The sequence below is a fragment of the Fukomys damarensis genome, unplaced genomic scaffold (genome assembly GCF_012274545.1).
Source record: "Fukomys damarensis isolate Sample0158 unplaced genomic scaffold, DMR_v1.0_HiC HiC_scaffold_19, whole genome shotgun sequence".
Classification (NCBI taxonomy): Eukaryota; Metazoa; Chordata; class Mammalia; order Rodentia; family Bathyergidae; genus Fukomys; species Fukomys damarensis.
The window spans coordinates 45,954,892-45,979,183 of record NW_022900931.1 but is presented as its reverse complement, the minus strand read 5'-3'; the positions used below and the strand labels follow the sequence as shown (position 1 = coordinate 45,979,183).

General features: G+C 42.0%; 2 protein-coding genes across 6 annotated transcripts in view; one reads left to right on the top strand and one right to left on the bottom strand.

Moving 5' to 3' along the window:
- Nos1ap (nitric oxide synthase 1 adaptor protein) overlaps positions 1 to 6,930 on the top strand; it is a 298,049-nt gene extending 291,119 nt beyond the window's left edge. For 4 of the 5 annotated variants that reach the window (XM_010616917.2, XM_010616926.2, XM_010616908.2 and 1 more), the window contains 2 exons: positions 4,352 to 4,679; positions 5,517 to 6,930. In XM_010616917.2, coding sequence (XP_010615219.1) covers positions 4,352 to 4,679; positions 5,517 to 6,012 — 824 coding nt within the window. In that variant the 3' untranslated portion in view covers positions 6,013 to 6,930. Of the gene's footprint in view, positions 1 to 1,478; positions 1,588 to 4,351; positions 4,680 to 5,516 lie in introns of those variants that run through there. The other variant, XM_010616947.3, reaches the window with a different exon arrangement.
- A 10,576-nt stretch (positions 6,931 to 17,506) lies between these two features.
- Sh2d1b (SH2 domain containing 1B) overlaps positions 17,507 to 24,292 on the bottom strand; it is a 23,338-nt gene continuing 16,552 nt past the window's right edge. Inside the window, exons 2-4 of the mRNA XM_033766162.1 lie at positions 22,063 to 22,123; positions 19,345 to 19,510; positions 17,507 to 18,139 (exon numbers count right to left, since the gene is read on the bottom strand). Coding sequence (XP_033622053.1) covers positions 18,093 to 18,139; positions 19,345 to 19,510; positions 22,063 to 22,123 — 274 coding nt within the window. The 3' untranslated portion in view covers positions 17,507 to 18,092. The remainder of the gene's footprint in view (positions 18,140 to 19,344; positions 19,511 to 22,062; positions 22,124 to 24,292) is intronic.

The following is a 24,292-nucleotide window of genomic DNA, read 5'->3' as shown; positions in this document are numbered from 1 at the left end:
CCCCCTTTTTTCTTTATTGTCACTTTTCTGTGTTGACCATACCATGTTCCCCCAGCCCTGGGAAGCGTCTGTCTTCTCTGAATGATCATCTTGCTTTTTGTCTTTATCTGCCTAATTTCAAATGTTTTTGTGGTTTTTGTTTTAGTTTGGGGGTTTTAGTTTGGAGGTTTGGATATAGATATTTTAATATTTTATTTGGAAATAATGTCAAATTTATAAAATGCACAAAAGTAAAATTAGCACAAAGAACATCCATGTATCCCACATTCAGATTTTCATATTGTTAACGTTTTACCCCATTTGCTTTATCACTTTCCTTCGCCCACTGTCCTATGTATATGAGTTCATACTTGATTTTTTCTGAACTATTCAGGGATAAGTTTCAAACATGTCCTTTTCTACTTAACAATTCAGTGTGCCTTTCCTAAGAATAGAGGCCACATATTGTTTTCAATGGGTAGTGCTCCTTTCTGTAAGTGACTAAAATACCAGTGGATACCATTTTGCTCTTTGGGTATCAGGGGATCAGAGTTGTCTCTTCACTTAGCTTTGCTCCATTGTATAACCTAACACTAGTGGAATGGAGAATATAAATGAAAGACGACTATATAACTTTGTAGATGAGCTGAAGACGCCCCATTCTGCATCACCAGAACCTGTCAGCTAAATATACAACAGTGCTTCAGATCTAAATGGTGATTGCTTACCCTGGGTGCTAAATATAGAGTCCACTCTGACAGCAGCAATGGCGATGGCTCCTTCCACAGTGAAGTGGAGCCTGTATGAGTTTATTGTTTCAAATTCTAGATGGAAGAGCCCAGCATTGTCTTCCTATCTGTATGTATTCCCAGTACGAAGACATGTGAAGGACAGTGGCAGAACGTGATCTGCCAGGGTTTCATGGTTTGCTTTGGGTGTTAGAATCTCATTGGAATATAAACTGAAATCACATACTTTGACGACTTTGAGGGTATTGGCAATTTTATAGGGCCATTGTGATATAGAGCAAGTTAATGAGTTTGGGAGCCAATATACATGACTTCTCATCCCTCTTAACCATTAGTTGCCTGTGTGATAGTGGCCAAACTCTCTGCCGTGGGCTTTTCCATGGTGTTCGACTCTGAATTAGAGTAGATGAATGTCTTCCTGGCTAAGATCTGGTTATTTTCATGTGGAAAACAGACATGTAAAGTGATGCACACAGGATCCAGAGGACTTAAGAGTTTCTTTCTGTTTTAACCCACCAAATATCTCCCACGGCCAACTGAGAATTTGAGATAAGCTTGATGGAAAGGGGCTCAAGCTATTGAGGAAACTTGGGGAGGCTGAATCTCTCAAAGCCTGTTCATAGAGTTAGAAGCCCAACCTTCTTTTGGCTTAGTTATTGAAGAGTTTCTGGAAACCGAGTTATCCCAGTTTTGTTGTGCTTATGGTGTCAGGGCCTCTATCTGGAAGTCTATATGCCCTCTCTCATACGTTACTGCTGGTGGTCAGACAGGAAGTGACACTCTCAAAGCGATTGGTCACTACATAAAATCTGTCTTTCTCTTGTTTCCCACCTGCTTTCCGAGTCTCTTTCTTGGACAGGTAAGATACTGTTTTTCTTGTGGATGACTTATGTCCCTAGGTTTCCCCCTTTGCTTGGATATGTGCATGTTTGGGGAGGGGTGCTGTTGGGTGGACCACCTAACTGGGATCCAGTCACCTCTTTGTCCTTCATTGCCATTGTTTTCTGAATCATGAGCCTAGAGCCCTGAGGCAGGAGGGACAGAGTGTGGGCATCATGGAGTTAGCAGGAAAGGGACTCCCAGCACATTCCTTGGTGTGGGTGTAAAGGAGGCCCCAGCTAGAGACCCAGACTGAAAAGAAGGTCAGCTTCTCCTGGTCTGATATCAAGAGCCCCAGGGAGTACCCTGGCAGAGGGGTTTTGAGTGTTTTTTTAATAAATGGAAACAGACTCATGAGCAGTTTCCTTACAATGTCAAACCATCATACATACCATTTTTAAGAATTAATATAAAGGTCAAATTCGATTAAATTAACATTAAAAATACCCACAGTTGTGCAAAACCCAAAACCAAGCATTGTAGAAGATAGAAAAATTAAATTTAAAAAGAGATTCTCCAGCCCATCAAGAATCTTACCATTATAGAGATGAGCTGTATTTACCAGAAAGATTTAGCCAACTGAAAGTGAGTATGTGATAAGCTATCTTTAAATTACTTAGGAATTCAGTATATTTTATGGGCTATATTATAAAGGGTATAGGAAGAAGTACAGGAGATTCAAAATGGTACATAATCCAAAAGTTACATGTTCTAGTGGTTTAAAAATAATAATAATTGAAGTTTTGTGTTTTCAGTTTTAAAAATGAATGTCTGCTCTGAATATTCACCAGAAAGGAAGCCACCAGGGAAATGTCTGATCCAGGAAGTGGTGGAAGACTTGTTCTTCCCAACATACCTCTTTGATGCATTTCACATGATTCCTCAGGTGCCCGTACACTTTTGCTGTGAGGGGCAGTGGTTAAATTGTTTAGTTTCCAAAGTCTTTATTCACTTACAGAGTACATAAGTAAATGAAAATGAGAAGGATGTGGGATGTACAGGTAAATTGTGCCTAAGTAGATGGCATGGCAAGATACACCCTTAGGAGAGTAACTAGGATTTGGTGGCCCTGCTGTTTGGAGGGTGGGCTGAGAACTCCTGCTCATACAGCAAGCCACATCTGTATCCAGGGGTGCTGTAGCCCAAGTTCTCTGGCATGCCCCTATCCACAGTGATGCCTTTGCCTGCATGTGAGTTGGAGCCATTACAGAGAGCGAATCTCCATCCTTCCCATGGTTTTCTCCCTGCCACCAAAACACCCTTAGAACATGGCTCATCTAGGTAGTTGGCTGAGAGAGAATGTCTCTGGTGAAACCACAAGAAAGAGATGTGTACCACTTTTCCAGGACTCATCAATAAATGGAAGAGAGAACCCCTTTATGCCCAAACTGGACAGAAGCAAGACTCCACCTTGATCTCCATTTCTCTCGGGAGAGAATTGACAAGGAGAGGAGTCTAGGAACAGTTTACGGCCTCTCCTTCACCTAGACTGATAACTACCCCCCGGGTAGATCTGGCTGCCTTGCTTACTGAGCTGGGTTTCCAGCATGGACATGCATGGATAGCATGGCTCAGAGCCTATAATTCGAGCCCTTTCAGCAGCAAGCCTTAGCGTTTCCATCTTGTCCTCTATAATTCTCCAACAGAAAAATGGATTTTGACAATTCAAGATATTTGTTGAGTATCTACCATGTACCAGACCCGGGTGAGGTGTGGAAGACATCATGAGCTGACGGTTCTGCTCACAAATGTTTACGACCCAAGGGGTCTATGTCCAGCCCTTTCAGTTAATTGTTCAAGGCAGAGAGAAGCCCAAGAGAAGGGCTATCTGCCAAATGTATTTAGGTACCTGTTCCTGTAATCCAACTCAGAGGCAAAGTAGCTGAAAGAGTCTGAGCTCTGGGTTAGGAGACCTGAGTTCTATTTCCAGCCCCACCGGCAATTAGTGCTATCATCTCAGGTCCAGCATTTTGCTACTCTCAGCCACTCTGAGCCCTTCCTCATGTATAAATGGATGTCTTACTATGCACCCCTCTCCATTGGATGGTTGTGAGGATAGAGTGGTCTGGGGTTTGTCAGAATCATCATGCTTCACTGGCTCAGAGTACTGGTCCATTTGGTGTGAGCTGGTGGCCTCTCCACATAAGCTGACCATGCTCCCAACTTCGACCCAGGAAACCTGAGGAATTTCTGGCCCATTTTCCATGGAGAAAAACTACTGCACACGTGGAGCTTTCAGCAGGAAACTTCCTTCTCCAAAACACACCTGCCATCCCTCCTCTGGCTCTGCTAACTTCCTTCTCCAAAACACACCTGCCATCCCTCCTCTGGCTCTGCTTTAGTGCCTGAATCAGAGAGCTCAGCATGATCTCATGGCATTGTAAACATGTCCCATCTCATTGCTTCATCGTCATTTTTATTTTACTTCAAAGGGCCTTGTGACCCCAAAAGAAAGGGGTCAAGCCATGAGTCAGGGAGGCCAATTTAAAGGAGTAAGTTCACAATGGATGACTAGAGTTAGTCACTGATTAACTCGGGTGGGGCAAAACTGGAATTTCTGGTCTCGTGTTCCATCAAGAAAACTATACTGGAAAGTTCAAGAACATTTCTGCTTGAATGTTTCCAAAGGGTTATAGAGTTACAAACTTAGGGAATGGTATAAAGACAGATTAAGCAGAGAAATGAGGTTCCAGGTTCTGTTCCCCTCTGCTCATCCATTTCTTTTTCTTTCTTCTTTTTCATAGTTGACCATAGCATGTTTGAGAATTTGAACACAGCCCTCACCCCCAAGCTCCAGACAAGCCGCTCCTTCCCCCACTTGCCCAGGCCTGCAGCCCCCAGCTCTGCCACCCTGAGCTCTGCAGAGCCTGGTGGGCCAGGACTGAGAGTGGGCAGCAGCCAGCACCTCAAGAACCTGGGCAAAGCCATGGGGGCCAAAGTCAATGACCTCTTACGGAGAAAGGAGCCCTCAAACACGGGCAACATGGTTGTGATGGAGATCAACAAGACCGCAGGAGCCCAGCTGGCTGGAGGGACTGGTGTGGCATCGGGGGCTTGCCTGGAGGATGAAAGGTGAGCCCCCCAACCTGTCCAATATGACTACAGTGTGCAAGAGCAGAATGCCATCGTGGAGAGACGTGAAGTGGTCAAGTGAAGAAAAGCTAAAGGACTGGGCCATGTTCATGGGACCAGCTTCAGCCTTCTCCATAGGCACTGAGCTACCTACGTTAGTGGATTATCTTATTGCCCAGGGAGATAGATTCTATTTTCACTTTGCAGATGACTTAAGTTCAGAGCTGTAAAATGAGTAGCTTGAGATCAAAGAACTGGAGTCAAACCCAAGTGTTGTCTAGAAGCTCCTGAGATAATTTTGGATGCCCAGCCATACCTGAAAGCCATTGTCCTAGACGAAAACCCCCTGGGGAGGGGACAGAGAAGCCTGAGGTGGCTGCCCACACATTCTTCCACCACTTACCAACAGATCCCCTTGTTTTAAACACCTATGCCTATGAGACAGTGATGCAGTATGTGGGCCTTTGTGTGGGTTCTGTTACGACACCGCTCCCTGGTGATCTTTATCCTGTCTTTGAGCTGCTGTAAACATGAGTCGGGTGGAAGCTGATTGCTGTGCTGGAGTTGCTAAGACCTTCTGTACCCTAAAATCAGAATAAGTGCCCGAGGGATGAAACACTCATTGGGTGGGTGAGTTGAAGAAGGTGCAGCTGGGGTTAAGAATACATGTACAAGATATATCATGTACAGGTGCAAATTCCGTATCATGAGTGTTATCATTATGTATATCTAAAATGTACCAGTAAAAGTTTTGCTTTTAAAAAAAGGTAAGAATGCAGCATGGACTGGTGTCTCGCCATTCATAAAGCATGTGTATTTGTGTCACCACGTTCACAGGTCACCGTCAGAAGCCTTCCCTCGGCTAGATCCTCCACCTCCTGTTACCAAGAAGCGAACCCCTCGAGCCCTGAAGACCACCCAGGACATGCTGATTTCTTCTCAGCCTGTCCTAAGCAGTCTGGAGTATGGGACCGAGATGTCAACTGGGCAGCCCCAGGACTCTCCTCCCACTGCCCAGCCTGTCTCAGCAGATGCTTCTTCACCAGAGGCCACCACGGAAGTGGGAAATAGGGGTGAAGCCCTGGCCAATGGAGACGTATCCCTGTCCATACCTGACCTGATCCACAAGGACAGCCAGGATGAGTCCAAACTAAAAGCGACTGAGCACAGAAGAGCCTCATCCCCTGGCCTCACTGAGACGAATGGCCTCAAACTCAGCCTGAGCCCTCTCAGCCTGGCTGAATCCTGGGAAGACAGCGACCCCCATCCTCAAGCACGGACCTCCAGCCTTGACAGTGAGGGCCTTCACCCAGACCTGCTGTCCTTTGAATAGACCCTCTTCTCCTGCCTGCCAAGCATACCTCTTCCTCCTGCTTTCTCCTCCATTGTGCACATGGGCGCTTGCCCAAACTCCACTACAGCCTTCGTCTTCCTCGCACAAGATTCAGCAGGGAGCCAATTCCACACACGGTGTCAGAAGTCCTCACATCATCCTAGTTAAGGAATCTATCTGAAGAATGGCAAAAGGACTTGGGTGCCATCCCCAATCCCAATTTTCTGTAAGCTCCGTGGGTGTCAGCTGCAGCCTTTGGATCCTGGTGCTCCTAGGTTGTCCTAGCTTCCCACTGAATTGCAGAGCCACCAGCCTGGGATGATGCATCTTGCAGGAATCCTTTCCCATCTCTTGTCTGCTGTCTGCTCTTCCTCTCTCCCATTTCCTGGTTCCTTCTCTCCAGGATGGCCCAGAGGGCCCCCTGCCTTGGGGAGAACAAGGCTGGATGAGGAATGATGCTTTGGCTTGATGATGGTGCGTGGCCTAGAAAGCCACACCCTGACCTAGCCCAGCCATGACACCCCCCGGTCTCAAGATAGTGTGAGGCCTTAATTGCTATCTTTCCTGTGACCCTACAGTCGGGCCAGATGAGGTGCTTACCAGGCCTGAGACCTTGCAGGGTTATCCCAGGATTGAACCCTGTTGCCTAGTATTGTCAAAGATTTCCCCATTCAGTCAGATGTTAGAATAGAGAATGAAGTCCTCGCCTGTCTTGGAGAAGCACTTAGGAGAGAGTTGTGTCTGAGCTGGGGCTTCATGAACAGAAGGACAATCAGGCTGCCTTTGCTGTGTGTAAGGACAGGGCTAGCCAGGCCAGCAGAAACAGCAGAGCATGTTCTAGTTTTGTTTTGAGTGGAAAGCCCAGGAACTTGGGGGTAGGCCTGAGAGAACCAAGAGTGGACATGGTAGAGAAAAAAAGTGAAGCTGGGACATAGAACGATGTCACTGGGGATGACAGCAGCTTTTCAGGGTTACCCCCAGCCCAGAATGAGGCTATGCAGGGCCTGGGTAAGTGCAAGAGCCAGGGTGAAGCATGTGAGAGATTGGGATGTGATGAGAACTGTGATGTTAAGCTGCTTTTAATTTGGTGGCAGGCTTGTGCTGAAGTTGAGTCTCCCCCACTGGTGGGCACCCCTGGAGGGGACTGTAGCCTGTACCTCCGTTATCCTGATGCCCATGGTCCTCCTCTGTTCCCACTTTCAGTACCCAGGCAACGGGCTAACAGGGTTCATCCAATCTTACCTAGCTGGTTCCTACCCTCCTGGGTTAACCTTTGTGTTCCTGTCTCCAGGGAGCATATCATGTTGTCTTCCTGTGGCCAGGAGATGCCGAAGTGATCCCAGCCAAGTGGGATTTTGCAGGAAGAGGAGAACATCTCTTTTCTTGAACAAAGTGGTCAGTGCTCAGGAGAAGGCTGGGACTGGCACAACCGTCTGGGTCAGGCTCTTCGAGCAGACCTCCTCCTGTGATTCCTGCAGCCCCATTTCTATTCATTGTGTGGCTTCCCATCCATGAGCTGTGAGACACCCAGGACTCACTTCCCAATTCAGCATTGAGCTTCTTCTTCTCTTCCTTACTACCTCTGCCATACAGAACATCCATGCCAACTCTTGCAGAACTGGGAGCCTCAGCAGGATCACTGGGACATGGGTACCTTCCTGTCTTCTTGCTTCTGCAGCTGTGTGACCTCAGCTTTACCCTCCTACTCCCTACTCTGTCTACCCCATCCTCCTTTGCTCCAGAAAGTAGGGGTATGCCACATACTCCGTCCAAAGTCCTGTCCCTTCCCTGCTCACAGGAATCCATGCAGCCAGGCACCTGCAGGCCTCGGTGGAGTAACCAGGGCTGTCAGAGTGTGGGTACATCCTGCCTTACTCCAAGAACATCCTAAGCATATGATATCTGGCTATGAGGTTGTAGCAAAGTCCTTAGGACTAGCATTTGGGGTTCTGTGATGTTTCCTGGAATAGTTTGGGGCTTTACCCAAAACACAGAACTGGGGATATGGGGGTAGAGACGTTAAACAAGCATCAGGGAGCAAATGCCGTTTCACTTAATCTCTGTACCAAATGCTTGATTTGCTCCTCTTATGGGAAATTCTACAGGTGCCTGCCCTTGGGCTGATCCTCCCCAGAGACCAGGGATATGGTAGCCAGAGGATTGTTAGTGCAGGCTCCAGCTTGTCTAAATGGCTATCTCTATGCCACACCCAGGCTGCTCCTAGAGTGCTGGCCCTCAGGTCCGGATTAGCCAAGGGATCTCACCAGGTTGCACCAGGGTCATTTGCCAAGGTCATCCAGAGTTCTTCAGATTCATGTCTGAGCTGAGTAAGGTACATAAGCCTGTGTGTCAGCCTCTAACTGCTTATAACTTGGCCATCCACCTGCTGTGTGGGTGACACTGCTCCCTTGGAAGACCCTCTGACACTGAGCTTGGTCTTAAATACTGAATGCTGCAGATGTTGCCTGGTGCTAGGGAATAAAGTGTTGTCCAGTGCACAGTGGGAACAGTTTCCACAAATCCTGCTGAACACCTCAGCTCAGACCAATTCTTTCATCCAAAGCCCCAGGAGGTGCTGTGTCTGATTTTCTTGTGGTTACTGCATGGCCACCCCACCGCACCCATCCCACATAGCAAGGCCAGCTCCCTTAGAGAGCTTGGTCTTTGGCTAGCTCAGTCCACAGGAGAGCAAGGTAATGAGGAATGAAGAGTCTATTGTCTATGCCAACAAAAGGAAGTTGAGGCCATGGAGACTCTTCTCTCCGCATTAACCCTCAAGCTCACCATAAGCTCTTACTCATCCCATAGCTTTACACTGATAGGTTACAAGGTGAGCTTCCAGAACCTGGCAGGAGGATGTTTGCCCCTTTCCCCTGCATAGAGAAACATAGCTGAGTGCTCTCAATGTGGGTGATAGGAAGAAAGGTGTTTGCAATTCACTGGCTTTTAAAGAACAAATTTGGCCCCAGATTGGAAGATGAAGTTAACAGATTTATTCTGAGTATTTTTTAGAGAATTCATATTTATATTTTTAGAGATTTATCTGGTAGAAGGAAATTGCACAATAAAATGATTTGGTATGGTTTGCTGGCTTTGGTTTTTCTCTTTCTGACTGATGGGAAGCCGTGCTTTGCTCAAGGCTGGGTAAAGAGCATTGACGTTTTGCTCTGTGAGCCTGGAAGAGTGAGAAATAAGGGAAGTAGAAATGTGAGGCAGGTAAACATTGCTGACAAACCTCTAGCCTTGACTTTTGTGGGGGACTTGCATTTTCTCAGGGTATACCATCATTGTTCCCCTGACTGGCTCATACGGTGAGAGTTTCCCCACTTTTGGCTGGCTTGGGGGTATGAACATGGTATGCACAGGTAAGGTCCTCTCTAGGAGGAAACCCAAAAGACTGTTGGATCATCTTCTAGGCCACTTGTTCTCAGCCTAGAGTTCACAGCCTGCTTGCACCAGGAAAGAGATGGAGCTAAACATGTATTCATGTGTATGCTTTCTTTCCAAGAGGGACCAGAGATCAAAAGGGTCATCATCAGTAAACATATGCAAAATACCCAGAGCTGCAAACTTGGTAACTGCTGAGAAGTTGCTTCCAAGGACCTGAACTGAGACGGCTTTGATGCTCACTTGTTGAAAGAAAGCAGCTTGGACAAGAGCTAGCCTGATACCCCTTTGGCCCTTTGTGAGACCGTGGCCCATCAGGACCAGAGGACTCACACTAGAGAAGGGGCCAGACCTTGAACTTCATTAAAAAGGGTAAAATGGAGGGCTGGGGATTTAGCTTAGTGGTTCCACTGCCGACCTCAAAAGCTCAAGGTCCCAAATTTAATCCCAGATACCAGTAATCCCACTGGGCCCACCCCAGCGTTTAGGGTGCCCTGCCTGGAGCCCCCTCACTGTGACTCCCTGTGAGGAAATGCCTGTCTCCCCTGAAAAAACTCCTAAGTGCACATAGTACTGAATGTCTCTCCTCTCCCAAGAAAGTCTTTTCTGGAAACTTCAGGTTATCCAGTGAGAGCCTCTTGGAGTCTTTTAACCCCCAGGACCTTCTCCTTCTTGCTGCCATTTGCACTGTGGAACATGATAAAAGCCTAGAGTCCCCAGCGCTGACTTCCCACTAATGAGAAAATTCCTCTGCTTTCTGTATCTAGGGACTGACCCTCCTGAGACACAAATCCTCTTTGTGTCCAGCTTATCTCCAGCTGCTGCCATGATAAATAGTCCAGCTCAAGGGAGTCTGGGGAAGCTGCACTCCATGAAACTTGGTTATTAACACAGCCAGGGAAGCGAGCTTAAAGATCAACTCAACACATACCAGGCTACGTTCTCTCTCATGGGAGTTGCCTAAGGAATCTGTCCATTATATAGAGCAGGAAACATTGCCAGTGCTTTCCTTTAAAATATATTTTTAAAATCCTGAAACAAAGAGCAACCTCCAATAAACTGCAACTTGCTTTAATTTAAAAAAAATTTTTTTACTGTGTTTAACTAGGCTGTTTCTAGTGCCATCTGCTTAGCTACCTTCTTCCTTAAATTATCTTCTGTGTTTGCCACCTTATCTTTTTCAGGCTTATGTTTATTATGTACCTCCTGTTGGCTTGGTCTGATGTTCGAGCATCTCCTGGTATTCAGCTTGCTTCATGGTTTTAGGAGTGGTTTCGGTTGGTCCAGCTGACCATGAGACAGTGAAGGAAGCAGCCTGTCATTAGAGATGGACTGAAGTGAGCTGCCGCAGCCCTGGGAAGGCTGGGAGGTGCAGCAAAGTGGGCAGGTCCCCTCTGTATCCTGATCCTGCAGGGGACAGACCTACTTACTAGACAGGAAAGCCCAGAGCACACTGGGACTGCCTGTCTTATATCACCTTCCTGGCCAGCTCCTGGAAGCCAATTTTAGTCAACCTTCCTTGCTGCATTTCAGTCCTGGGTGGTCTACATCAAGAACAGTCAGCAGGTTTGTAAATGCTCTTTGGACCTGGCGCAGGCGTGACATTTCTAGGAGCTGGGTGTTCTGGAGAGGCTGCAGCAGCCATCTGGGAAGTGAAGTACAGCTCAGAGGTGAGGCTAGGGTCTGCACGCCTGTTTGCCTGGCCCTCCTCGGCGACTCTGCAGGCCATTTTTGTTGTGACCAGCAGGGGCAGTCTTCTTGCGAAGCCCATGGGCAGCGTTAGGTTCTCAGCACGCTAGAGCATCCTCAGTCCAGCCTCAGCCTACCTTGGCAGCTTCTCCTGCTTCACCTCCTGCTGCAGGAGGCGAAGATTCCCAACTGAAAGACTGGGCTCACTAGGGCCTGCGGTAGATCAGAGCTATCTCCTTCACCCTGTCTTTCTTGGGGCCTCTACCACAGGCAGCTTTGGGATCTGATCACCAACTGCACAAAGAAAGGCTAAGGAAAACCGTTTTCAAATGGGAAATGATTAATGGACTGATGCAGAGCTAGCTCATTTATCTGCAGCCACAGCCTTCGTTAATTCTGCTCCCTGAACAGGTGTCACCTAGCCACACAGCTGGCAGAAGCAGGGACATATGTCCAGTGGGATGCAAGAAGAATTGCACTTCAGTACCAGGTGCCTGCCTAGCCCGGGTAGCTGCTTACAATGTTCTGAGTTCCAGTTCTTAACATTGGACTTCACTGTTTGAGGCGTTGCATTCATTAATTGGTGCTTTGTTGTATCTGTAAATCTTCTATACATTCCAGGAACTATCCTAATCAATCTGTATACCTCATTTCTTGCTTTTCACAATAACCTTGCAAGGAGATCACATACAATATTGTTTTCTTGTGTTTAAAGAGATACATTAATCCTCGTATCTTGGGAGGTAGGTGTTTCAGTGCCATTTTTGAGGGGCTTATGAATAGTAAGAAGCAGAACTAGCCTCAAAAGCCTAGGTTTTCAGACCCAAGGAACAGTCAGCCACCTGTCCCCAACCTCACAGCTCTTCTCAGTTTCCATCACAGTAGCCTGATAAAGAATTTCAGGAAATATTCATGGCTTAAAAACATCTTTCTGAATATGTTCTTCGAGGGTAAATGTAACTTCACTGAACACACAATATTCACGTGGGATGGAAACGTGAAGACCCATTCCCCTGCCCCCTTGTTTGGCAGATGAGGAAATCACCATGGCTCTAGTCTTTAGATTAGACCTGAGCCAGTATTTTCTTGGGGATTCACCACAATAATCCTATGCAGGAAGTCGTTATCCTCCTTTTTGAGATGTGTCTGACCAAAGGTTTAGGGATTTTAAGCACTTTTCCAATAGTCATGTTGCCAGTAAGTGACAGCTGACAATAGTGCCTCTGGGAGACATTCACTCTTAAGGGTTCGGGTAAGAGTCATCTACTCCAAATTGCAAGAATTTCCTCCTGGAAGAGGAGTGGCAGGAGGACTTTCATCCCAAGCTCTGAGAAGGCTGCTCAAACCCGAATCCTGCTAGTGACACTGGTGATTAAGCTTCAGCTGGTAGGTGAGTGCCATTTGGGAAATACCTGACAAAACAATCTCTCTGGTTTTATAGCTACCATGGTTACTCAGTAGCGCTTTAAAAAAAATACTAACAACGACATTGGTTTCTTGATGACTGTCTGATCTCTTGTGGTTGGATTTAGGTATTGCAGTTTCTGGTTCCTTTGCAAAGGAAAATTTTCACGACAAAAGTTAACATGAATTTATAAGATAAGTACTACCTCCCTTTTAGAGAGGCTCATATTTTTCCTAAGATCCTTCACCAAATAGTGGAGAAGGAAACAGAGAGGACACCTTGTAGCAAAGAATTCCAGAGTAAGTAAAAGAGGGGGGAAATCTTTGAGAAAAGAACAAGAATTCTTCAAAAGTAAAGAAAGATTGAAGTCCTGAGAATGAAATGGTGTAGAATTTCAAACAGAAAAGAGAAGGAAAAATTCACAGACACATTACAGTGAAATTTAAGATCATAAGGATGAAGCATCTTTTCATAAAACTTTCGGGGAAAAAATGTCAGCTATGGAGGACCCAGCTGTCTAATTAGACATCTCAATAACAAACTTATACAAAGGATAGAGCCCCAACCTTGTTTCTAGTGTTACCTGAAGACAACTGTAAACCTACAACTTTTTATTTAGCCCCACTGTCATTTAAATGAGGCTAAAGATACTGTAAGGCCACACAACTGCCAAAGGTTACTACTCTAAGGCCAATGTTAATAAGAACACTGCATATTTAAAAGAACACAAAAATCTTCTTACAGTAAATATTTCAGAGAGAAAAAAAATAAAGTCAGGAGAATGTCACATGCTTTGAAATATATAAGAAGCAAGAATGGATAGTTGGCTCACAAGCTTACTGTAATTTATATGATAAAGGATCTAAAAGAAAAAAAATTATAATTAAAACTTGATAAAATCACAAAATTAAGTGAGATTTATGAACAGAAAAAAATGAAAGTATGCTATATTATAACACATGATATATTTACAATATTATAGGGAATGAAAAAATATAGGTCTCGGGCTGGGGATTTAACTCAGTGGTGCTGCCACCTGCCTTGCAAGTCCAAGGTCCCAAAGTCCAATCCCGGGTACAAAAATAAATAAATAAATAAAAAAATAAAATAAAATTACAGGTCTTTATAAGTAGCCGTCAAAATTGTTTTTTAGTGGAGCTTTCAAATGATCACAGAGAAGTGTTATCTACCCAATAGATAGCAGAAAAGGAAAAAAAGAAAAAGCATAGTAAATAGAAAGCAGGAAGAAGGCAGAAATAAATCCCAGTGGGACAAATTATAATAAGGGAAGTGTACAGAGCTCACCAAACAAAAGGAGGAAATCTTGTGTTGGAAAACAAATTAGATCCAGCAATATTTTGTCTACAGAAGACAGTGTTTAAAAATATGAAAAGATTTGAAAATGAAGGTATAGAAAATTGCATACCAGGAAACTATAAATGAAATCAGAGGAAGGGGGTGGAGGGAGGGCAGGCACAAGCGGAAAAAATGAGAACCAAGACCCGTCATGTAAAGGCACAAGATCCCAATAGTGAATGTAATTGTATTATATACCTAAAATGATACCAATAAACTCAATAAAAAATGAAATCAGAGGAGTAATTTTAATATGATAAAAATAGAAAAAAATCATACCAAAAACAGGATACTTCATAAGAAGAAAAATAGATTGAGATGAGAATATAATCATAAAAATATATAGATGTAAAAGATGCAACTGCATGCCAATTTCAATAACAGTAGAATGATAAAGACAAATCAGGGCTGGGGATTTAGCGCAGTGGTTCTGCTGCCTGCTTCACAAGCACAAGGTCCTGAGTTCAATCCCCAGTACCAACAACAACAAAAAAAGACAAAACAGTATCACAACTTATGGAACCACAAAACTAAGCTCTATTACATAGTGGGTTAAAATAGATTTATTCTCTTCAACTCAGATCAAACAGGTGGAAAATAAGTACGTTTCTGACAAGATTTATTTTATATCATCTATATATAACCCAAGGAGGTGAAGAGATTGAGCTTTCACAGTTCACAGAATGTTTCACATATTTCAGGTTCAAGGAAGAAAAGAAGCCTCTGAAGGTGAAGTAAAATTGTTATCTAAGCCAGGGATTTAGCTCAGTGACACCGTGCCTGACTCACAAGTGCAAGCAGGGTCTTGAGTTCAATCCCTGGCACCAAATTGTTGGCTAATTTTAATGTGATTTAGTTTGAAAATTGTCCTAAAATGAGAACTAAAAACATGTACTTGAAGATAACTATAGCTACAAAATAGTTCTTGGGTGGAAGAAAGAATTGTCACAGGAGTTAAAACACTGCCCCAACAACAGGCCCTGTTAAAATTTGTAGGGTAGAGCTAATGTAGTACTTTGAGCTAAATCCATTGCTTTAAATGTATTATTTGAAAACAATTCACATGAGCCCCCAAAAGTAGTGAAATAGAGAATAATAATCTAAAATCAATAACAAAGAAAAGATTAACAAACCAAAAGCTGATCCTCATAGAACTAATAAAGTTTAATAAAACTAAAAATAAGATACAGAGTAGAAAAGGAGATATTATAGTCACAACAGGTGCACTAAAATAATAAAAATATGATTATATGCCAATAATTATAGAAACAAAGTCTATGGATATATTCCTAGAGAAACAAAGTAAAAATTAGCAAAATAAGTTAGTAAAACAATAAGTATTAAAGATATATAAATAGAAGTCAAAGATTTTCTCCTCTCTAGAGCTTGTTTTTTAAGAAAATAATTTAAAAATTCAATAACAGATAATCCTCAACTTACAAAGTTATTGAAGAAAATAGAAAAAGGAGTAAGACTTTAATGCATTTATATGATAAAGTGCACCAGTATATTAGTGAATTCAGTAAACTATAGTCCTATTATGTCTATAAGGCTTAAGGCAAAAATTGTAAATGAAATAGATACTGAATTCAACAATTTATTAATCATAGTAATAGAATATTGTCATTAAGCAGTGAAAGGATTCTGTGATATCATTATTGTTGATTTAGTAACAACTCTATAATACAGTGAAAATAAAAGATGTTTCAACTGATGCAAAAAAATCATAATAACTTTCAAAACTTCTGGGAAAAAATTCTAAAAGAGCCTGAATAAAGGCTATTTATTAAATACCCACAACAAGTATCATTCTTAAATGGAGAAAGTTTCTAAACATTTCCTATAATACTGGAAACAACTAAATAATGACCATTATCATTACTGCTCTCTAAAGTATGCTGGAGGCCTGTGATAATGAAGCAAGCATTAAAAAAAAAAATAAGAAGCATAAGTATTGAAAGAGAATAAAATACTGTTATTTATAGTTGATGAAATATTTACATAGAAAACACAATAGAGTCAACAGGTAAACCAGAAGATCTAATGAGAGAGTAAATAGTTTGCCACCGCCATAGACTATTAGAAATATGACACAATATAGGACATAATTTATAACAACCAAAACTAATTGGGAATTAAACTATACAAGACTTTTATGGTGAACAATTAGAGTAAAAACAATGGCCAGAGTAGATGGGTGTAAAAAGAATATTCTCTCCTAATTGCTCTACACATTAATGGAAAGTTCATTCAAAATTCTGGCGAATGATTTTGAGCAATTTAACATACTTATTCTGAAATGTATATGAAATCAACGTCCAATATTCACTGTCATTTTTGAAAAATAAGGGGCACTTCTGCCTACCAGACAATAAGTTATTAATACAAAACAATAAGACATTACAAAGCCAGGGTAGTAGGGTGGCTGTGATATAATACAGAGGAGAAACTAAAATTCATAGGGCTGGGAGGTGAATTATTAAGCAGAATAAAAACTAGCTCCATAGACTTGGAAAAATACATAGTTGAATTCTTACCTCTTACTATACAAAAGTTGACCCTAAATTCACAATTTATTCAACAGGCAGATATTGAACATCTACTATATATGAAGGACTTCTCTGGACCCTGGGGATATGCCAGTAAAAAAAAGAGAAACTTTACTACCATGAAAATCCTAAAGAGGGTAAAATTATAAAATTAATAGGAGAAAATGTAAGAGAATTTTCTCATGATCTCAGAGTAATGAAAGACTTCTTCAGCAAGAACCAGAAAAAATGCAAAGTGCAAGGCAAAAGATATTCGATGGCTTTGAAGACATCATAATTAAGTAGGAGCAAACTTATGGCCCACCCATGCATTCAAGAGGCAGTCTCCCATCTTCATAAGGCGACATATGCAAGGTTGCTCATCACAGTGTTGCTTCTGACAGGAGGAGATTGGAACCAACTTCAATGTCCCCTTCCTCAGGTCTCAGAGTATGACCACATTTCAGTTCTTCTCTACTTGGTAGTAGTCATGGGATAGTGTGACTCAAGAATTCACAATGGTCTCACAAATGTCTTTTTATGTTATCTGGAAATCTAGAGAATTCCTCTCTTTAACAGGTTTGAAAGGAAAACCAGGGGGTGTGAAATGAACCACTACAGTTGGAAGATGGGTAAGAGAAGGGACATAGAATTTCTTACATGTCAACCTAAGCAGATAGTAATCAACACTTTGAACTAGCAGATAAATCCATCAGGCCATAAAGCCAATTCAACTAACTCTTCAGATTGTATTTCTAGGCAAATAACTTCTTGGAATGGGGCATTGCTCTGGGCAACAAACATTTCTATGCAGTGGAGGACACGGGGCTTCCCAATCATGCTTTGATGGCACTTAGACACTAGGTGGGAACTGGGATCATACTTAGGAGAACATCTTTAAGATTCCCACATCAGTGTATCAGTGTGCAGAGCCACAGCCATGCTGTGGAAGTGATTGGCATATATAAATTGTATTAAGCAAAATCAGGGGAAAAGTGTATCCAGGGCAGGAAGATCAAAATGAGAAGGAAAAAAGACAAAAGGAGAACACTCCAGGCTGAAGGCAGAAGGTGATAGGTAGGTCAAGGTCCTCACCATATATAGGGGCCAATATAGAGAGCTACAGAGAATGTGTTGGGAGTCTAAGGCCTTGGTTCCTTATTGACTTGTCCACATTTCCATTGCTCCTTAATTCCCCAACTCCACCTAACACAACCAGCCTCAACAGGGTAGGGCAATGTGTATCACTCTGCCCAACCACCTTATAGATGAAGACATTGAGCCCTAGAGAAAGGGAGAGATTTGTCTAAAGTCACAGCCATTGGAGTGGAATTCAGGGCTATGAACTAACTCATTGCCAAATGTTCTTTCCTCTGTCTGAAGCTTCCCCCCTGCCTGTTGGAAAGAGGATGTCAACCATGGCAAGTAATGGTGGTACCTTTAACCAATCAGAGAGAATAGGTTCAGGCTGCCTTATTATTCCAAGAAAGAAGAGTCAGAAGTGCAGGAGGGCTCTGGAACTTCTTGTGTTGTACTCTTGGGAGGTGGGGATGTTGGGAGGGACTTCTCTGAGGCTGGAAAGCAGAAGATCTTCAGTTATGCAAACCAGGAGAGTCTCAATTGTCCACTACTGTTTGGTATTCCAGATCTACACTTGCAGGAAAAGTTTGTCACTGGTGACAGCTGTGTTCCATTTCTTCTTTCACCTCCTTTGTTCAGTCTCCTTTTCCAGGCAAGACTTCCACATACTCGTTACTGTTCTCTGGTTGGAGAGGAAACAGAGGATAATCCATGAGATTGTATGCAGAAGTCACATCAACCAATCCCCCTCAAGGGAAAGAAGAACAGGGCACAGAGCAATCTTGATGCTTCATCCAAGTGACATTGGCCAAGGCTTTTCTGGGAAAATAGCAAATTCCTTTATAAGCTAAGTCTCAGAGTTCCTAGCACCAAATGTCTACCTTCCGTTAGCAGAAAACCTATTCTTTCTCCACAGTAAGAGCACCTGTGCTGAGGTGCTGAGGGGACAGCAAAACAATAGCAGGAGAAGGGAGCTTATTTTAAGCATCTACACTCCAAGCTTCATTTTGTTGGGGATGAAAAGCTTGATGGGGAGCCCAAAGAGAAGCTTGCTGGGAAGCCCGAAGAAGGACTTTGCTCTAGACAGAACAGGTGTGCAGTTACTAAGAGTCCCCAAGAACTCTCTGTCTTCTGTCCTCCCTACTTAGCATATCTGCTCTAATCACCATCACCCGCCTGTCAGCAACACCTGCAGTCCTTCTCACTGGGAATGTAGCCACATATTTCACCATGGAAAATCAAGACCAAGCCATAAACATCTCTGGAAGTTCAGGTTCCATTTACACTGCATTTCAACTGACACATACTGGATTCCTTTCTGAAAGCAGATTTCGAGGGTGAAGCTAATAAAGAGTAGCTGTTCATGGTATAAATTGAGTTCTTGGCATTGATTGGCTTCCCTCAAATTTCCTGACCATCTCTCATTCTCCATTATGGCTTTATACCTTTAGTGATATATTGAAATAATCTGTCATAATCTGAAATAATCTGTAACCTACCACTTTATAAATGAATGCTTAGCAAATATCGAGCAAACTATAATACAACAAGCCTTCAGTAGAGTGGAAGTGGTTTTCTCATTTGAAAATCTGCCCATGGGTCTGTCCATTTATTCCCCAACTTGCGTGATTTGTACAATGTCAGAGTGAATTTGAAGTCAACTCTTTACTGAGGAACCACTTTTCCTTCCCTGGTTATCTAAACACATAGCTGTGCATCTTGGCTACCTATAGAGGCTGCAACACTATTTTTCAACAAAATGCAAATTGTCTTAGTAGGATGACTCTTTTTAGAAGCAATGTCATAGAAAATGGCATCAATTTGTACTGATTCTGCAAAGAAGAATCAATGAGATTGGGATTGAGATTCCTGTCTAAAAGCTTTTACCATAAATACCATTCGGGACTAATAGTGATCTTCTCTGTCTCAGGCAGAGGCTGGGTCTCTTTATTGGCTTCGAAAGGTGAACCACCAGTCCTTGATCTGGGTTTTTAAACTTGGAGACCAATTCCTTTAGGTTTGGAAAAGTCAGTTTTGGAAAACCTTCCGTACTCTGCAAAAATACAAGAAAAGAGGTTACTTGTCGTCATGCAATTATGTATGAAATGTAACACTTCTTGAAACAGGGGTTTTTGGGATGCTTCTGGGTTGACAAACTGAGAACAATAGGCCAGCAGCTCGTTCAGAAGAGCACACATCAATGGCGGTACCGGGGATTGAACCCCAAGCCTCTGCACTGAGCTACATCCCCAGCCCTCTTTTCATTTTTTAAATTTTGAAACAGAGTCTTGTTCATAACCCTGGCCAGAAATTCTTATCTTTTAAAGCCAAACTTCTGCCTTGAGCTATGTTAGTAGAGAGGACTTCTAGGTAAAGGATCAACTCAGTCTGCAGTGTGGAGCAAGCCCAGCCCTTGTCAAATTTGTTCTTGTTCTGGATACACTGCAAAGGGCGCCTCTCTTAAGAGCTCAGGGCAGGGTGTGTATTGTGCTACCAGGCTTTGCTCTTGATGGGGGATAAACAGAGCTGGGCTTCTCATGGGAAATGTAAGATACACAATTTACATGCCCACTGAATTCACAATCTCCATGTGAGGAAAATGAGGCCCCCCAAAAAGTCCCAATTTAAGTTGAAAGTAGGAATACCAACATGACCCAGTTAAGTTGTAAGTAGTTGTTTTCTTTTTGAATGTAAGATACACAATTTACATGCCCACTGAATTCACAATCTCCATGTGAGGAAAATGAGGCCTCCCAAAAAGTCCCAATTTAAGTTGAAAGTAGGAATACCAACATGACCCAGTTGTAAATAGTTGTTTTCTTTTTGCCAGCCAGAAATCGGATTCTACTTTCTGATATCATGTTACAGACATATTTAAAACAAGATTTGCTTTCTCTGTTCTTTTGAATTTGGCTTTCTTGATCAACACTGTGGTTTGCATATGGTCACCATGTCAGGCGGTGACCAGAAGCCCTTTGATGTGTAGCTTAGTTAATCTCCATAATAGCAACACCAGCTGACGTGGGAGTTGGTCCCTGTGTGCAGTCGCTTTAACCCAGACACCACCCACTGCAGACATCCAAGGGCCGAGCAGCCACTAGTAAAATGCTCCTTTGTGTCTGAGATAGTCAACTGGTTGTATAGGCCTCTCTGTATAGACAAGGGACAAAAGAGGGGACTGAGGAATTATCTGGAATTTCCTGGTGTATGCAAGCAAGGAAAACAAAGTTTTAAAATAAATTGCTTCCTAGCTCTTTTAATTTGAAATAATTTCAGACAGAAAAGTTTCAAAACTAGTAAGCAGCAAAGTTTTCTATGTATTCTTTGTCCATACTCTATATATTAACATTTAATTATATTTGCTTTTTATTCCCTACTTTTAAATATATGTACATATATATGCATGTATATATACATACTGTATACATATTCTTTGTAAAATAAAGCTTTTAAATTGCAGACATGATATCCCTTTAACTCTAAGCCACTTTAGTACTGCCTAAAAGTAAAGGTGTTACCTAGCAGCAGTACAGTGACCAGGAACAGGAAATTAACCAGAGGCAGTACTATTTGCTAGTCTTATAAACATTTTAATTTTGTGAAGAATATCCTTTATAGTGCTCGCTTCAGCAGCACATATACTAAAAGAATGTCCTTTATAGCAATTGAAAAATTACATACCTTAATTCCTTGGGAATCACTAAATAATCTGTTCTCTTTCATATATTCATGATGAAGACAAGCATATTGAAGAGACTGAGAAATATTATAGTTTAAAACCCCGTTTAACCTTATGTACAAGTTTTTCAGAAAGATGATTTCTGAAGATTCTCTGTTAGTCATTAAAAATTCTGTTATGCTTAATGTGCTTTCTTAAGCCAAATAACTAAATTCAAGAGAAGTAAAATATTTTCTGTTCATCTCTCAGCAAATCAGAAAAATTAACTCTCTAATGTTTGCAGTTATATGATACTTCTATGAAATACATTTACATTTCTGAACATTCAGACCTCTCCCCAATTTCCCTTCCCACTTCCATTCTGCACCATTCCCTCTCTCTCTCTCTCTCCCTCTCATTCTTCCTCTCTCTCTCTCCCTCCCTCCCTGCCTGCCTCCTTCTTCCTCTCCTCTCCTCTCCTCTCTTCTTTTCCTTTACTCCCCTGCCCCACTGCTCAGGACTAAACAGAGACTACTGAGTCACATCTTCAACTCTTCAAAAATATATTTTTTTGTTTTACCAAGACAGACTTCACTTAGAACTTGCAAACCCACTGCCTCAGCCCCCTGAGTATCTGGAATTACAGGTGTACACCATTTTCCTGGCTTAGTTTTTAAATTGAACAATGGTTTCAAATGGAGTACAGCTTTGTACAGTTGATCAGTAGAGGGAGTAGTTATGTGTATCTGCACTCTAAAATAATAGCCAGGGTTATTCAAATATGAAACCCAACTCTGGGGCCTTCCTAGTTCTCTCAGAGAAAGACAAAGCTAACCATCAATCTGGCTGCTGATTCTATGTCATGCTTGTTTTTTAGAAGAGATGATCTCAGGTTCTCCTCTCCTAACTTTTGTATTGTTGTGGAGGGAGCCATTCTATATTCTTACCTCTACCCTGTATCCTTGATTCTCTCTGAAGATTCGGTATGTGTAGACACAGTTGTTAAACCTGTGGAGAGATTATCTGTGATTCATAATGTTCTTATATACAAGGCCTGGCAACATCTGCCATCACATTTTATGTTTTGGTCAGTCTTGGGTCCCAAAAGAAACTGATCAGCTTCAGGCCCTCTCATCCCCGGGAATTTGAAAGAAACAGGGGCTTTGAAATGGTGAGACTTATTGTGGAGATGACAGTCTGGACTCTAGAGAAGAGGATAAGGAGAGTGAATTCCACATTCTTGATTCTTTTCTCTGGTTCTTTCACGTCACTATAAGTTGATATAACATACAAAGCACCCCTGAGCCATGCCTTTGCTGTTTGGTAGATGACTTCCTACTGATTGCATTAGAAATAATATAACTAAAAGGGAATACTGCTAATTTTGTTCAAGCAAGTAATAGATAAGTGTCTTGCTCCTTATTGGAACAGGAGCCCTGGGCTAAATCATCTAATCATAATTTAAATTACAAACTAGTCTAGCAATTTTCAAAGCAAGAGACAGCATAAACCCCATATTTCTTCAATTTCAAGACATTCTCAGTTAATCATAAGGCACATTATCAACTAAACAGTAGCTTTCTGGGTAAACATAAAACCCAACGGAGGTTGCACAGAATCTAGTGGGGTTAGAATGCAAGAGACAAGGATGACCTACCAGACTGAGGGTTCTGGTAATGACTGGGAAACAAGGCCACATTTCCCTAGGCCTTCTACCCCCATCATCACTGATTATCACCCCTGCATTACTCCCACGCGTGGACTTTGTGTGTTGCTGTCCAAAGCTAATTCCTCCTTTTTCCCCTGGATGCCTCTCCCTTTTCATCTACTGAGGAACATGGCTCTAACAAGTCTGTCTTCTATCTCTGACATCATTAATTATTGTTCTTGGCAAAACAACCTGTAAGGTCCTTTTTAAGAAAGGTGAGGCAGACTATGTCATTCCTCTGCACAAAAGTCTAGGCTTATATTAGGTCAATTTTGGAAAAGAAAAAGATTGGGGTTTGTGTATAAGGGGAGAGTTAATGTGTTAGCAGTCTTAAGTCTTCATAAAAAACTATAGTTGGGATATGAGGACCAGTTTAAAGGTAGAAAGTGATATTAATGGCACATAGCAGTTCAGACAGATCCTTGTATGTATGAAAATTTGATGTAGGACAGACCAGGCCCTGTAGATTGGTGGAGAGGGGATGGACTATTTGTTAAATGGTAACGTTTAACATGCTGGACCAAACAAAATTGAATCCTTACTTCACAATTTAATTGAAGACTACATTATGAGAAAGGAAATAGTAAATATCAGAGAAATGAATATAAGTGGACAACTTAATAACTGTGAGTTAAGGAAAGAGTTCTTAAATTACCAAAAGCACAAGCCATAAAAAAGATTAATAAATTCACTTTTTAAAAATTAAGACTTGGCTGGGGATTTAGCTCAGTTGTTCCACTGCCTGCCTTGCAAGTACAGGAACCCAAGTTCCATCCCCAGTACCAAAAAAATAAATAAATAAATAAATAAGACTTGAATTTATCAAATGTACTATTAACAAAGTGAAAAAGTAGCTCAGTTGTTCCACTGCCTGCCTTGCAAGTACAGGAACCCAAGTTCCATCCCCAGTACCAAATAAATAAATAAATAAATAAGACTTGAATTTATCAAATGTACTATTAACAAAGTGAAAAACTTATCAGATTGGGAGAAGATAATTACAACACACACATATATATTAAGAACACTTACATGCAACAAGAAAATAAAAATAAATAAATGAAAAGATGAAACTAAATGAAAAGGCTTCATTATTATTCAAGAAATTGAAACCAAACCAAAGGAGTGAAAGACCTCTGTAATGAAAACTACAGAACTCTGAAAAAAAAAGTGAAGAAAACATTAGCAAATGGAAAAACATCCCTTGTTCTTGGATCAGCTCAATTAATATTGTTAAAATTGTCATATTACCAAAATATAGATTTAATGAAAGGCTTATTAAAATACCAAACATTCTTCACAGAATTAGAACAAACAGTTCATGAGGAACTGGAGGAGATCCCAAATAGCCAAAGAGCAAAAAGTAAGTGGGGAAGCATCACAATACCAGATAACAAATTATGCCACAAAGCTATAGTAACAAAAACAGAATGGTACTGACACACAAAAGAGACATGTGACCAGTGGAA